The sequence below is a fragment of the Phaethon aethereus genome (assembly GCF_964289735.1).
Source record: "Phaethon aethereus genome assembly, chromosome: 1".
In the NCBI taxonomy this organism is placed as follows: Eukaryota; Metazoa; Chordata; class Aves; order Phaethontiformes; family Phaethontidae; genus Phaethon; species Phaethon aethereus.
This window is the reverse complement of record NC_138575.1, coordinates 88,629,173-88,643,263: the sequence shown is the minus strand read 5'-3', so window position 1 is coordinate 88,643,263 and position 14,091 is coordinate 88,629,173. Positions and strand designations below refer to the sequence as shown.

General features: G+C 39.4%; 1 protein-coding gene across 1 annotated transcript in view; it reads right to left on the bottom strand.

The window, feature by feature from the left end:
- Window positions 1-13,852, bottom strand: part of MAN1A2 (mannosidase alpha class 1A member 2) — a gene marked incomplete at both ends in the record, with an annotated part of 151,258 nt that extends 137,406 nt beyond the window's left edge. Inside the window, one exon of the mRNA XM_082012028.1 lies at window positions 13,545-13,852. Coding sequence (XP_081868154.1) covers window positions 13,545-13,852 — 308 coding nt within the window. The remainder of the gene's footprint in view (window positions 1-13,544) is intronic.
- Between the last annotated feature and the right edge of the window lie 239 nt (window positions 13,853-14,091).

Sequence of the window (14,091 nt, the reverse complement as noted above, 5' to 3'; positions counted from 1 at the left end):
GTTAGCACCACGATGGTAAACACAACAGAATGAAAAAAGTATAAAAGAAGAAATTGTGATGTGTAAACTACTTTTACGCATTACAATCAAGTCAGCTAAAGATGACTTGGCATTCTTCGGGAACCGCTAACCAGATCTTTGTTCATATACATCTGCAATGAAAATATTGTTAGGATGTAAAAAGTGAAACAAAATACAGAAAATGAGCAATGTTTCAGTAGTATACACATCTATAACTCTAGCATAGCAGTACATCTAGTATATACATCTATCATGGATGTCTTTCATAAACCTATGATAAAAATCAACAGATTAAGCTAAAGCAATGAAATGTTGATTAACAGCTATCAGTGCTATTTCCAGTATCAATGAAATACTTTAGTATTAAAATGTTTTACAGACTACATATACAGGCTTTAGATATATGCAACAACACAGAAGCTGGACACAAACTACTCTCGACATGACCAAGGCAGAAAACACACAGAAGTACTGTAGCCCAGAACATGAATCTAATACAACAGAAGAGCTGGGGATATAAAATGTTTCAGCAATTTGATGTTTGAATTGTCTTCATCAACAGAATCTCAGATTTTTCAGATAGCTTTATAAACAGTACATAGTACACACTGTGTTATCTTCCTCTGTTGAGTAATACAATCACATATAAATCCAGCATGTAAAGTCGAATTTCTTCCTTCACCACGACAATAGTCAACTTTCTAAATTCCCAGAAACAAAATGCAGCTCATGGACAGTTGTAGTCATATGTTTGATTCCTCTAAGATTACATTAAAATGTTTCATTAACTCAAACGATTATGGCAGCCTGTTACATCTTTCGTGAAAGAAGTCACTCCCCTAACAAATATATTACTTGTAACATAACAGTACATAATTAAGAAACAGATTACTCAAACAGGATAATGTTGATTTGACTAATGGGAACTCTGGAACTAGAAAACAACCCACAACTCTTTTCTTCACTGGCTGTAGGCAACAAAATCATGTTTATTTTGAGAAGTTCAGACCCAATAGTTTCAAACATACTGGTCCAGAATAATGGATGCAGTCAGCTGCAATGAAGTTTCAACAGCATGCAGTCCTAAGATCACCAAACCAAGAGATTCAACTCTCGGTGAGCTTGGGCTCAGCTCCACCAACAACAAGCTGTTATGCTATGAGAGGATACTCATGGCTGTAAGCCACAAAAGTTAAGAAAAAGAGTGAAATTGCTGAGATACTAACTTAATTCAAGAGAAAAATACCGACTTAAAAAGGCATAAAGTCTGAGAAAAAAAAAAGGAGTTGGAATATGTTGACTCAGCAAGATCAAGAATCAACCCACTCCAAGAACCAAAGGCGGCTGGAATTTTCCTGCCTTACATCTTCCAGGCCAGCAGGGACTCATCAAGCTGATAAGCACATTAATCCTCAGTAAATAGCCTAACTGGCTAGGCTCTTTGCACGAGCCAGCAAATAATTGCTGTGTATCTCCTGCTTGAAGAACCTCTGCGTATGCTAGAAGACACCAAACGCATACCCATGGCAATTTCATAGAGAAAGACTCTTATATCTGAAGATTAATGTTATGGCAAAAGGTCATATCCTTGCAGCCATTGTCATGCATGGAAGTTAATATTAGTTGGAAGTTCTTTCCAACCCTAAAGATGCTGCAAAATCAAAATCAAGCACTCGGACTAGGAAACAGAAGCTTCATTCCATCCCTATAAACCTTATTATGTCACCTTCAGTCATTATCATTTCGGATTCCAGAAAGAAGGGATGGGAGGAAAAAAAAACCAAACACGAAACATGGTATTTAAGATGGCTGTCATAGCCTAATGTATCTTCCCTTCCTTAGGATTTCTTAAGTTTTATGGAGGCTTTTATTTACTCTTGCTTCTCAGAGGTTAAAGTTCAGTCATTCTTAATGGGTTAAAAGAAGATGAGGCACCCATCACCACAACATGTTTCAGGACTACACCTAGACTTTGTAGGAGAAAGGTTGAGGCAAAGGCTGTGATCTGAGAAACAGTATAGCATAAAGGAACAGAAGAAAAACTCCTGGGTTACACTTCCATCCAACTCCTATTCTTCCTTCCCCTCCCAGCTTTCCCATGTCCACACAGCAGAGAAGATGATGATGCCATTTTAAATGCCTCAGACTACACAACCATTGGATAGCACTTGCCACCTTCACAGCTCTGCTTTATTTCAACTCTTGAGCACTGAACTGAAAACAGTAGGGTCAAATTGCCAAAAATAAGTGACCAACTCTATAAAAAGGAGAGGTAGAGCAGAAACTGAAAATAAAATATAAAATCAAAACCCATCTGTCACAAATGTTTTTGAACAGTTTGTTGTAAATATAAGGCTTTCTAAATCTCAAAAGGCATTCTATTTTAAGCATTATCGAACGCCCCTTGAAAGCTGGTGAGGCAAGGTTATGGCTGATGCAATTTAAGGCAATTTTTCAAGGCAGATTGGAAGAACTCTACTTACAGTCTGCACAGGTTCCAGAATTTTTTCTTAGTAACAGAAGTCAGATAGAAAAATGAATTTGTTAAGTATAAAGTTTGAGGAATATTTTGATTTCTTATGTTTCCATGTATTTTCTAGTTACTAGAACACTAGACAACATAGTTTGCTTTTCTCTAAAAATTCCGTATTATGAACCCAGGAAGGTTCAAAACAAACTTGCTAGGGAACCAAAGAACAGCAAGGAATTACAACTTACGCAAAAATTATACACACCACTTTGGCGTTCAGGATGGTTGTTGGTTTGTTTACTAGTTACTTTATGAAAGGAAGCTCCACAGATATTTCCTTGGGTTTTTTTCCTTTTTAACTCAAAAGGCACTTTCAATTTTCCCCAGGATCACCACCAGCAAATTCTAGAGTATGAAAAATTTTGAACAAAATTACATATCTTAATGGATTAAATTGCAATATTGTGCTGTGGCTTGATCAGGTAACTTGTGTCAGCATCTGAACCTCCCAGACCAAGTAAATATGGCATTTTCTTTGCAGTGCCTTAAGTTCCTCATGCAAGCATTCCTGTAGGTTACATTACCACTTGAAACGTCACATATTTCATTGAGCATAATGATTCAGGCATCTTGCCAAATTGACACGAATATGTCAAGCCTCATTTTTCTTTGTAATAGCAGTAGACTAGATGATCTAGTCCCACTGTAGTGTGACAGCCAGATGCTATTCTGAGAAAATGATGTCTGAATAGGGGAGAGGGGGTATCAAGAAAACCACTATGCATAAACTGCAATAGCATATCCATGTGAATAAAATTAGTGCTCAAGTGATTTACAGAAACCAACATAAACACATAAAAAACTACAGGTCTATAAAAACCTGAACAAACCAAGAAGCTGGGGTTCATGTGGAGTGTTAGTAACACAATCTCAAAAATTCTATTGTCCCACAAACACACACAGGAACAAAGTCATCATCAGGCATTTGACTTTATGAGTCAATAAACTGTCCCCATCACCTGCTCTGGCCAGCAAGCAGCTATCAAATATTGCAGTGCCAACACAGAACAGGGTGAAATCCAGCCAGAAAGATTCCAGGTTCTCTTCCATCACTGTGGGTTTTTTGTTGTTGTTCTTCACATAAAGTAATACCAAGAATGATGGGGTGAGTTTTTTTGTTTTTTGGTTTTTTTTTTAAATCTGGTTTTGGATTGGGATCTTTTTTGGTGGGGTGTGATGTTTGGTGGGTTTTGTTTTATTTTAAAACTTCCTTTGGTTACCAATACAATTTTGAATGACTCCCACTCATCCTGTTCAGCAATTATCACTACAAGAAAAAGCTGCACGAAGTTTATAATAGAAGTTCTTTGCAAAAACTGCCAGTAGAATATCAGTCAACTCATTAGCCATTTGTTTTAAAGTTTCAAATGTAATATTGAACTAACAGCACTGACAACCGATTACCCACTTGATAGAGTAGTATATAGATATCACACATACAGATACCTTGGTATCATTCCATAAGCATCAGTTTCTCAAGATGAGAAAGTTCTCAGACAAGATACAAAACCCACCTCAAAAATTCTCAGTTATCAGGGTGACAGTTATTGCAGTGCAGGTGAGGTCCCTTTCATCATCTGGGATATGGATTAGACATTCATTTTACATAAAAACAGGCAAAACATTCATACTGTATGAACTTTTCACCACACTGATCTGGACCAACTTAACAAGTATATCAGTTTGTAGATATAACTTGACTGGTTTTAAGTACCTAAATCAGTATTTTTAACAGTTCAGATTACTCCACTTTAACCAGTTATTGTTAATGTGCTAGATATAGTAATAAAATTGAAGTTAAAAAAACCTGTTTCATTCTTAGCAATAGTTCTCATTTGATTTGATTTTCCTTCTTACTGGAAAATGGCTGTTTCAGAGAGCCATTGATATTAATTGCCATGGGTTCCACTGACTCTAGAAGGTGGAATCAGTTACAAAAAATAGAAATTTAAACTCCTTGTATGAAACATTCCCTTTATAATATCAGAACTCCATGCTGCAGAAGAGCCCACTTGGCCCTCTGCAGTATTTTCTCCTCCAGGACACTGTGCATTGCAATGCAGAATTCAATATATGTGTTACTTAATAATTTGGAGAATACTTTCCACTCAAATAGAAACCAACGAGAGCAGAACAGATGCCTTTAGGAAACTAAGGATGTGTGATTATAGCACTGGGAAAACAGACACATGCTTACATCATCTGCAATTATTAAATTTAGAATTAAACAGTCTTCAGTGTTTCCAAGATAAACCTGATAAACAAGAAATCTGAAAGGTCACTAGAAACATGGTTCTTAGTCAAACTACTTCACACTATGATTTTTCCAGGACTGAATTTTTTCTTTCTTTGGGGGAAAAAAGAAGAGGGGGGTGGAATATTGTATCTTATCCAGGAAAGTAACTCCATTCTTCTCTAGGAAGCATCTTTTGCACTACTTTTTCCATCTCAAACAAGCCCAGAGAGTGGCAGGTGTTTCTTCAAGTTTTGTTTTTAAAGTACAGAACAAGTTTGGTTTCATAAAGTAATGAAAACAAGCAGGAAGTTTGCGGTCCAGAAAGTCAGCTTTGGATTACGATTTTTTTAAATACAGAATAGAAAGGATGCAGGTATTCTGGAGCAAAAGCAAATCTCCTAACTCGCATAGGGAAAATTGTAAACAGCACTCAAAATGCAATACATTTGTAAAGATAGCAATATATCCAGAAAAATCTGCTTATGAAACAGCACATGCTGTAAGCTATTCTTACTACTCAACAAACCTAAACCACAAGTACAACTGAACTCAGTGTATTCAGCATAAGTTTACTTATCCGGCAGGTTATTTAGAGCAAGAACATGGCAAATGTGATCTTCCCCTTCCCACTGAAGAATTTAAGGACTGTGCCACTCCCACAATCAAGATGTTTTTCTTACCCTTTTTGAGCACACTCAGTTTGATCCACTAAAAAGTAAACTGGATTAGTTTGATTTACCCCGATAGTCACCTGCTCCTAAGTGGCCTGAAGGTAACACTTCAGCAGTTAAAACATGTCAGCAGCCCCCAGAGAAAAATGATGGCAAATTACTGAGAGGGACAAACTACTTATGCAGCTGGCCTATGTGAACTTCAAATGCCTAGCTGGCCTACAAAAAGTACTAAGCCTCAGCGGAGATGCATGTCATCTTGCATGTCTTCCAAGTTGCTAACAGCACACATTAAATGTGAAAAATGACATTTCTGCATGCGGGTGTTAATAGACACAAAGTAATTTCATTTAACAGCTCTTAAATCTTTATACAGCAAGAAAATACTTTCATCACATGCACTCCCTGAAAGCTGTAATTTTGCTCATGCTATACCAATTAGATTACATAATTTTAAGCCAAATGAAAAGCTCAAACTTGCTCTCTCAAATAGAATCACAGAAAACAGCTACCTGTCCATTGTAAGCCTCAATGGCAGCACTACGGCAAGGAGTTGGGGAAGCACTTACAAAATCCTCTGGTAGTTTAAAAGGTGACTAGCAAGTAAGAAAGCACATAAAACATTAATGAAACTAAGGTTGAATACCACATGCAAGATAATCCAGTTCATGGGTTTGCATCATAAGAATATTTTAAAAAATGAAGGCAGCAAGACAGAATCATAAATATGATTCAACGTTTGGGCAAACAAATCCTGCAAGGAGTAGAACTAACATAGCCCTGTATTTCATATCTCAATTGCCTTTAGCTTTCTGTCCCAATGTTTCCTACCACCTTGGTAATGCATCCCATAAAACCCAGCTCTTTCCTACCACAGCATTAATTTCCAACCACCCTTCTCCAGCAATCAGTGAAGAACAAAGGGCATGTGCAGTGGCTGGTTCAGTTACACTTGGGCAGATTGACTAGCAGCATACCAAGTATCACAAATGAGTCTTGGGCTCATAACTGTGATTATTCCTTCAGCACTGTCCCTAATTAAGGTCTTTTCTCTCTCACCCAGCACTGGGGTATGCACAAGATACAGACACATACTTATTTTGACAGGTCATCCTTTTCTGATGATAGATGTTACAGGGGAGAAAGAGGGAATAGAGAACAGAACAGGGTCAGCAAGCACTACCAGTGAACATATGGCACAGCCACATAAACTTTCTTTGCTTAGAAGACAAGGTTAAAGATACATTTAAAAAGCAGTCTCCAGCTAGGAAAAGAAGGTTAATAAATAACCTATAACATATCTTCTCAATTTTATTTTGTTTTTAATTTTAGAAACACCAGTGCACCTGGTTCGGTACTCAAAAAAACATGAATGGAAGTTACCAGGGAAAATTATCTCCCTTATTTTTTTGAAATCTTCAAATACTAAATAATACAAATAATATAGAACCTGCAGATCTTTGAGTGAACGGATGAATCTATGTAATTTGCTCTGTTACAGGACACTAGATCAGACAATAGCATAAAGACAAAAGGAATTAAAAGCCTACAAATTTTATGAGCAAGCACATATAACAAAAACTTAGCAGTTCTCAAAGCTTTTCCCAGTATTTCCCCCCTCCAGGAATAACTGTATTTGCTCTCAATACAATAAGATATTAAAGTAAAATCTATTTGTTGAATATGAAGTCATATTGATCAAAAAAAGAGGTAAATAACTACATATAAATGCAGGTGCTTTGGAAAAGTTACAATCTAGAGCCCTCAGACTTTTTATTTCAAGCTTTGGAGCAACAGGGGAAAGGTACTTACTTTTCTCCTTTCTTGGCCTTACTACCTTGATGTCCTGTTGAACGCTCCTCTCCCCTCAAACAATTAACTTGCAACAGAACTCTCAATTTTAGTAATAAAGTGACAATCTAGTTATTGCATCAAGACAGATGATAGCACTCACTTGAGCTTGCAACTGGAAATGAAGGGAAAAGAACAAATCCCACAAGCTATATCCAAACACATGCCCTCAAGTTCCCACTTTGTTAGCCTGAAATAATCACTGTGAGAAACAACTGCCTTACCCATCAGACCAAACTTTTCTCAACATTGAGAGCTGCAGTAACGAAAGTGCAGGATGGTGGAATAAAAGCACTGACCACATTTTGGACTTTATGGGCTTCCTAGAAAAGGACATAAAAGAAGAGAAGAAACACTTTACAATATTTTTTTTTATCTTTGCCCATTTTCAGTCTCAATTCAATTGTTATGAAAACCTGTGCACATACAACACATGACATCACCAAACTTGTAATTGGTTTTACATACAGTTGTTGTAAGGAAGCAAAAACCCATAACTCAGAACTACCAGAGTAGGATCAAGATGTTTGTATTTACTACAGGAAACTGAGAGGATCAGATGGGAGAACCCTTATAGTGCAATGTGCCCACAACTAGCCATGCTGCTTACTACTTGCCTACACCACTACCATCATCAAGCAACCCACATTTATGCTAAAGTTCTTTTGAGATTTTGATCTACAAAATTCCGAATGAACCAAAGTGCTACTGCGTCTCACCCACCAGCTGGCCTAAATCCAGCCAGCAGACTTTCTGCAGTTTTCTCACGCCTGATTGTTTTCGAGCCTGTAGACAAAGTATAGATCATGCAGAAAACCAAAAAGTTAAAACTTTTTTTTCTTTTTTTTAAACTGGAAAGGATAAGAACTGGAGAAGACCAGCTCTCGACTCCTCTTTCATAATACAGGAAATACTTTGACAAACTGGAGTTAACACCAAGATAACTTGAAGAAAGCAGCACTCTACATATGATGTAGGCTGTTCAGCAGATGGGGGGGGGAGGAGGGAGGACATCTAGACAGATGGTCTAGAATTTGCATTTTGTAATTCAAAGATGAAAGCATTTCACAGCCTACAACATAATACACTAATTTCAGCAGAACTTTAGAAATAATACAAGCAGGTTCAGGAGAAATTCAAACTGAGTTTAAGGGTATAATTTGGGGACTCCAGAGGAAAGCAAAGGAAATCGTATTTCTATAAATCTCTAAGTACCAACATTATTTCTCAAGCCTCTTCTTAAAATTGAGTCCAGAATAGAGAATGACATGTGGCTATTAAAAACTGCAACTGAGAAGAGTCTCCAGCTAAAGACGGGCAGTGCTCTTGCAATAGCTTCAACAACTGAAGACTGACACCGAACAGTTAGATACACAAGATGTCCCTGAGCCCTGACTTGAAAATGCACTTATTCCTGCCCTCTTCATCTCCGTAGGTATCATCATGGGGACCCACACCCTAAAAGCCCCTTGCTTCTAAATCAGGCACCTCAGCTTAAACCCAGAGTCCACATTCCACAGAGACTGTGGAGTCTGCTTTGAAGACAGGCTCAATTTCATGCAATGAAAAATTGGATGGAGTAGGAGTTGGGGCCCAGGCACTACAGTGGCTCCTGATTTTTCAGGGACAAAACCATCAAAACAGCAAATACTCTTAATTGCATTAATGAGCTGTACCTCAAGTAAAGATGGGGAAGGAAGAGCAGAGAGTTTTATGCACTTTTATACTTGATGGTATGGCAGAGGATGACAGAAGACACTGATCCCACTGAGTAATAGAGGTTAAATTCATCTCCTCTGCATAATTCTACTATGCCTCGTTAAGTCATATAGGCCGAAGATGATAAAGGTATTCCAAAGAAGCATATTAAGCCTTTTATGTTTCTCTGAAAAAAAAAAAATTAAAAATGCAGGATTTAAAGGAAGAAATTAGGACTGAAAGCTCTTCAGTATAATTTTTGTTACTTTCACCTCCTAAGGGTAGAGACAGCAGCTGCTACTACCATAGAGATAACCATACATTAAACAACAGAAGAAAGAGAACTTTTAGACTACTGCCATAGAGCTGCTAACACACAACTGGTCATACCAGACCTGAGCTTATATCTTTGCATAACACAGAAGTCAATATTCCTTACCTTCACAGGAACAAAGTCAAAGGCATTATTTATACTCATCTATACCTACTTACACATGGAGGCCAAGGCAGTTGAGATGGTCAGTTGTATTAGCAGCACCTGCCATCAATCTGATGACATAAGGGTTGTTTGTGGTTTTTTAGCACAGGCAGGAATTACATCTTGAAGCAATACACAGGAATTCAGCAGCTGAAGTTGCAGCTCTGCAAATTCTGAAGGACTGAACTGTTGGCACAACAGTAGTCCAACTGCTGTTACAAAGTGGCTTTGCAGCTTTGAGCTCATGAAATCACATTATTCATTGCCTCTAAGATTAATGTACTTTTACCACAGAAATTATCTTAATTTTTGTCAAGTAATATAAAAAGCAGCTGCTTGACACATCATTAAAGAAACAAGTCTGCTCAATTTCTATATTACAGATAATCTTATTTTTAAAAAATCTGATAAATCAAGGCAATTACAGAATGTTTGCATTCTCACTCATTTACATTAGATGTCAAGAAAACATAAGAATGTTTTGGTTTGGTTCTAGAGCTATCTTTCAGATGTAGTACTGAAGAATAAAATACCTGCGATAGCTGGAAAGTAACTGGGTAGTGAGAAACATCTTAAGCATTTTTGTGCAGCAGGGGAGATGCAGAAGTTTGGGAGAAGTGACAGTTATCTAAAACAGTGTAACAAATTTTAAGTGATGCAAAAGTTTGGCAAAATGTGTCTTCAAAACTGTGCTGTTCTCATTCCAGAATATCCTATCTGAAATGGATATATAGGCTGCAATATCCTGTTCGCAATGGAGAGAAATTAATCTTTGGGAAATGAAATCAGTGTTTAAAGAGCATGTGTATGCACATATCTTCACAAGTCCTGGACTGGCCTTTTCCAGTCTCCCTCCTCCCAGAGGCAAAATTTTGTGCTACAACTCTTCAACATTACTAACCCATTTCCCATGCAGTATACTGCAAGTGCACACGAAGAGCTTGCTCATGAAATGAACAGCTAAAAATGAGTATTAACTTGCAATACAGCCATACATTCCCCCAATACCTAAACTGCAGTTTTATTCCAGATTTTAACCATCTTCTTACAAGAAAGTTGTTTTTCTTTGGATGATAGGCTGTAATTCTTGAACAAACTGTCAAGAAGGGACTTTCCCCTCCCTTTTTCTGCCTGGAAGGGGAGAAAGGAAGAATGATAGGACCAGTAAAAAAAAAAAACAAAACAGGTTAATGGAAGATGTAAAGTTAATGTCGCCAAGGGATAACCACTGTAACAACAATAATAAGAACACTCAAGAATGTCAAGGGGACCAAGGGAAAGAGGTGGGAAAACAACATGAGGAATACAGAGAACGTCCAGCGAGAACCTTTGTTTGTACATCCAACACTAACACATGGCTACGTGACATGTCTCTACCTAACATCATTGCTATATTTTGCTTAGAAGATATAAGTATGAATATACTCCAATAGCCTACACAGCTCAAAATTTAAGAGGTGGGGGAAAATGAGCATTAAAATATTATAGCCTATATACCACAGGAGCAGTGTAACCATGATATGTTTTTTTTTATTGTTCGAGAGGTCAGTACCAATATTCATGGAAGAAACACTTTCCTTTAGTCATTAAATCAACACACCTGTCATTTCATGATCGTGTGTACTTCATATGAATGACCTTTCATCCCATTTCTTCTGAAGTCCCACAATTCTTGTAATCATCACACTTCACGTTAGACCACGTCCTCCCTTGTATTACCAATAGGTTGTTTTCGCTTGATTTTTCGCACCATAACTCTTCAGTGCCATCCAAAAAACAACACCTATAGAGTACCTGACACTTGACTTTGCTCCCTAATAGTAAGCTGAACAAAGATTTTCATCCCAAACTGAGGTAACAAGGAATTCACCACTGAAGACTCTTTACTTTCTCAAAACACCATCTGCAAATGTCCCTGTAATCTAGAAGCTGGTACTCGGCACTGAAAATGGCAGCAGGTGTTTTTCCTTTATGGGAAACAGTCACCACCACAGTGCCAGCCTAGCAAATAGCCTGTTGATAAGTTTATGTAGTAACAAGCCAAAAAGGTTTCTCCAGAAGTAAAGCACATAACCTTGCTTCACAATGCATATTGTGGCATTCATACAAGCAGGTAGGCTTTTTTAGTAGTTAAGACACGGTTGGAGTAATCCAGCAATTTGCAGGGCTAGAACAGTAGGAATAATACCTATTCTTGCTCAAATACAACTCAAAAGGTGGCCCTAAAAACCTATACATAAAAGGGACAATTTTGGGTGGGGGGCAGCAGGAGGTACACACATTCACAGATTGTGGAGGAACCATAGGAAAGTTAACTGATGACACTTCATTTCATAGAGCCCAAGAAAAATGCATTTAGTTCCAACAGTTATAAGTTACTGCTTATCTATACATGAAAGAAAAGTAGAATGCACTTCATACCACTATTAAAGCTGTAGCTTTACACTTAAAGAAGAAACTGGAAAAAGACCCACATAAGTAGGTTAATCAAGAGCATCACTCCAGAACTATCAGTACCAACAAACTCCTCTTTCTATGGCCCATCTACCAGGCAATACAAGGTACAGTCACAGATGGAATTATAAAAACTTCTGATGGACTCCTCTTTTTGTTTCATCTGTCTTCTATTTTAGAAGCACTACGTGTACCACAGTGACTGATGAAGCTAAGAAGTTTTATTTCACAAAAAAAAAAAAACAGTGAAAGATGAAAACTTCAAAGACATATTAGAGAGTATCTAAACCTATGTTTTGTGCAACTTTTAGCCCCACTAGCAATTAACATCTTAGACAAAAGAAGTTCTTGTTAAATATTAAGCATCTGTGCCCTTTCAGTTAGGGAGAAACGGCTCATGATAAATGCCCCAAGACATCCAACAGCAAAGATGCCTTAAGGAAAAATACCACAGCATTCAGGTAGTCTTCATCATTCATAACAGATGAATAAAAAGAAGCAGTTACACCCTCCCCTTTTAATCCAGCACAAATAACCTTTAAATAATTCTTATGTCAGTAGGTTATATTTTAAACCATTCTCAAAAGAAACATTATCAGCATAAGTAACCTTTTCTTAAATTTCACTGTATTATCAATTTGAGTACTGAAGATACCTGTCGTCATCACATTTTACACATCTTTGACAGTGAAGAGGGATCAGTCAGCTTCACTATGATCCAGGCAGTAGGACAGAATTTAAGCAATTAATGTGTTAGAAGGAAATACAGTCTAAATCTCTTATTTAAGTTTCTGAATCTCAGTTTTGAAGGCTTAACTTCACATGACCCAGTCTTGAACATTTAGAGGCTTACACTGCACAAAGCTTCAGGTAGCCCCAAAAAGCTATGAAGAACATGACATTTACCCCTGTTATTCTTTAACTACTATTTTATCTCATCTCCCATTTCTTTACCCTGTCAAACACAACTAAGGAAACTTAGCCACTGGCACCTCCAATTGTCTGGAATAACACCATAACAAGTGATTTTAAGGGTTGGAAAAGGTGATTGTGCGATCTACACTAGTTCTGTGTCCTGCACATCGTAGGCTGACAGCCTCTGGGTCACAGCATGAAGTCTTTGGCAGATCAAAGTTCCTACTACACTATTCAGCAACAAGCAGCTGTTTTGAATAAGCACATAAAACCTATACAAAAGATGCAGCAGTTTTTCAGTCATTTATACTGTCTCCACAAATGCCAAAACTTAAACCCCCTTCTTCCCCAGGGACTGACACAGGGAACTGGCTTGGGCGATTAAATAAAGCAGTCACTGGAGGAGAGGCCACGTTTATCCTCCCAGCCCTCGCTAGCCAGAAGGCTAAATTCACACTGGAAAAGAAAACATGGAGCCACAGCCACATATGGCAGCCGGGGGACACAAGGCTAGCGCCCAGAAGTTGACACACCTCGGGAAGACACGAGGATGTCCGAGAGAGGAGCGACAGCAGCACGGCAAGGACCTATTTTAACGGATCTCCCTTTCAACCGGGTCCTGCTCCCACCGGGACCCGCTGGCCACCACAGCGGCGGCGCCGCTCCGTCACCGGCGAGGCGGGCACCTACCTGTGCCGGTGCTCGTCGTGCCCTTGCCCGTGGATGAGAAAGCCGCCGAGGTTCTTGCCCCCTTTGCTGGTGTCCACGTGAGGAATGAGCACATCCTCCAAGCCCAGGTCAAAGCGCTTGTGCTTCGAGGAGTCGGGGAGGAAGAAGAACGCCCCGAAGCACAGGGTGATGAAGGCACTAAGAATCAGGAGCAGGATAAATTTCTCAGAAAGTCTTAAGGTAGCCCTGTGGTGCGGGAAGGTGGAGGCCCCCAGGTTCAGGGGGGGCAGCCTCCGCCCGGAGAGCGGCAGCAGGGCGGGAGTGGTCATCGTTCAGCCAGCGACCACCCCGCGGGGCACTGCTCACCCCCTCAGCCCCTGCGGAGGGCGGCGCTGACCCGGCTCGGCTCGGCCGCCTCCCGGCCCGGCGCGGGGGCTGAGGGCGGCTTCACCATCCTCCCCGCGGGCGCCGGGCCGCGTCCCCCCTCGCCCGCGGAACCACCGCGCGGGGGAGAGGAGGGGAGGGGGGGCCGGGCCGCCCCAACGGCCCCCGCCCCCCCGGGGGCCGG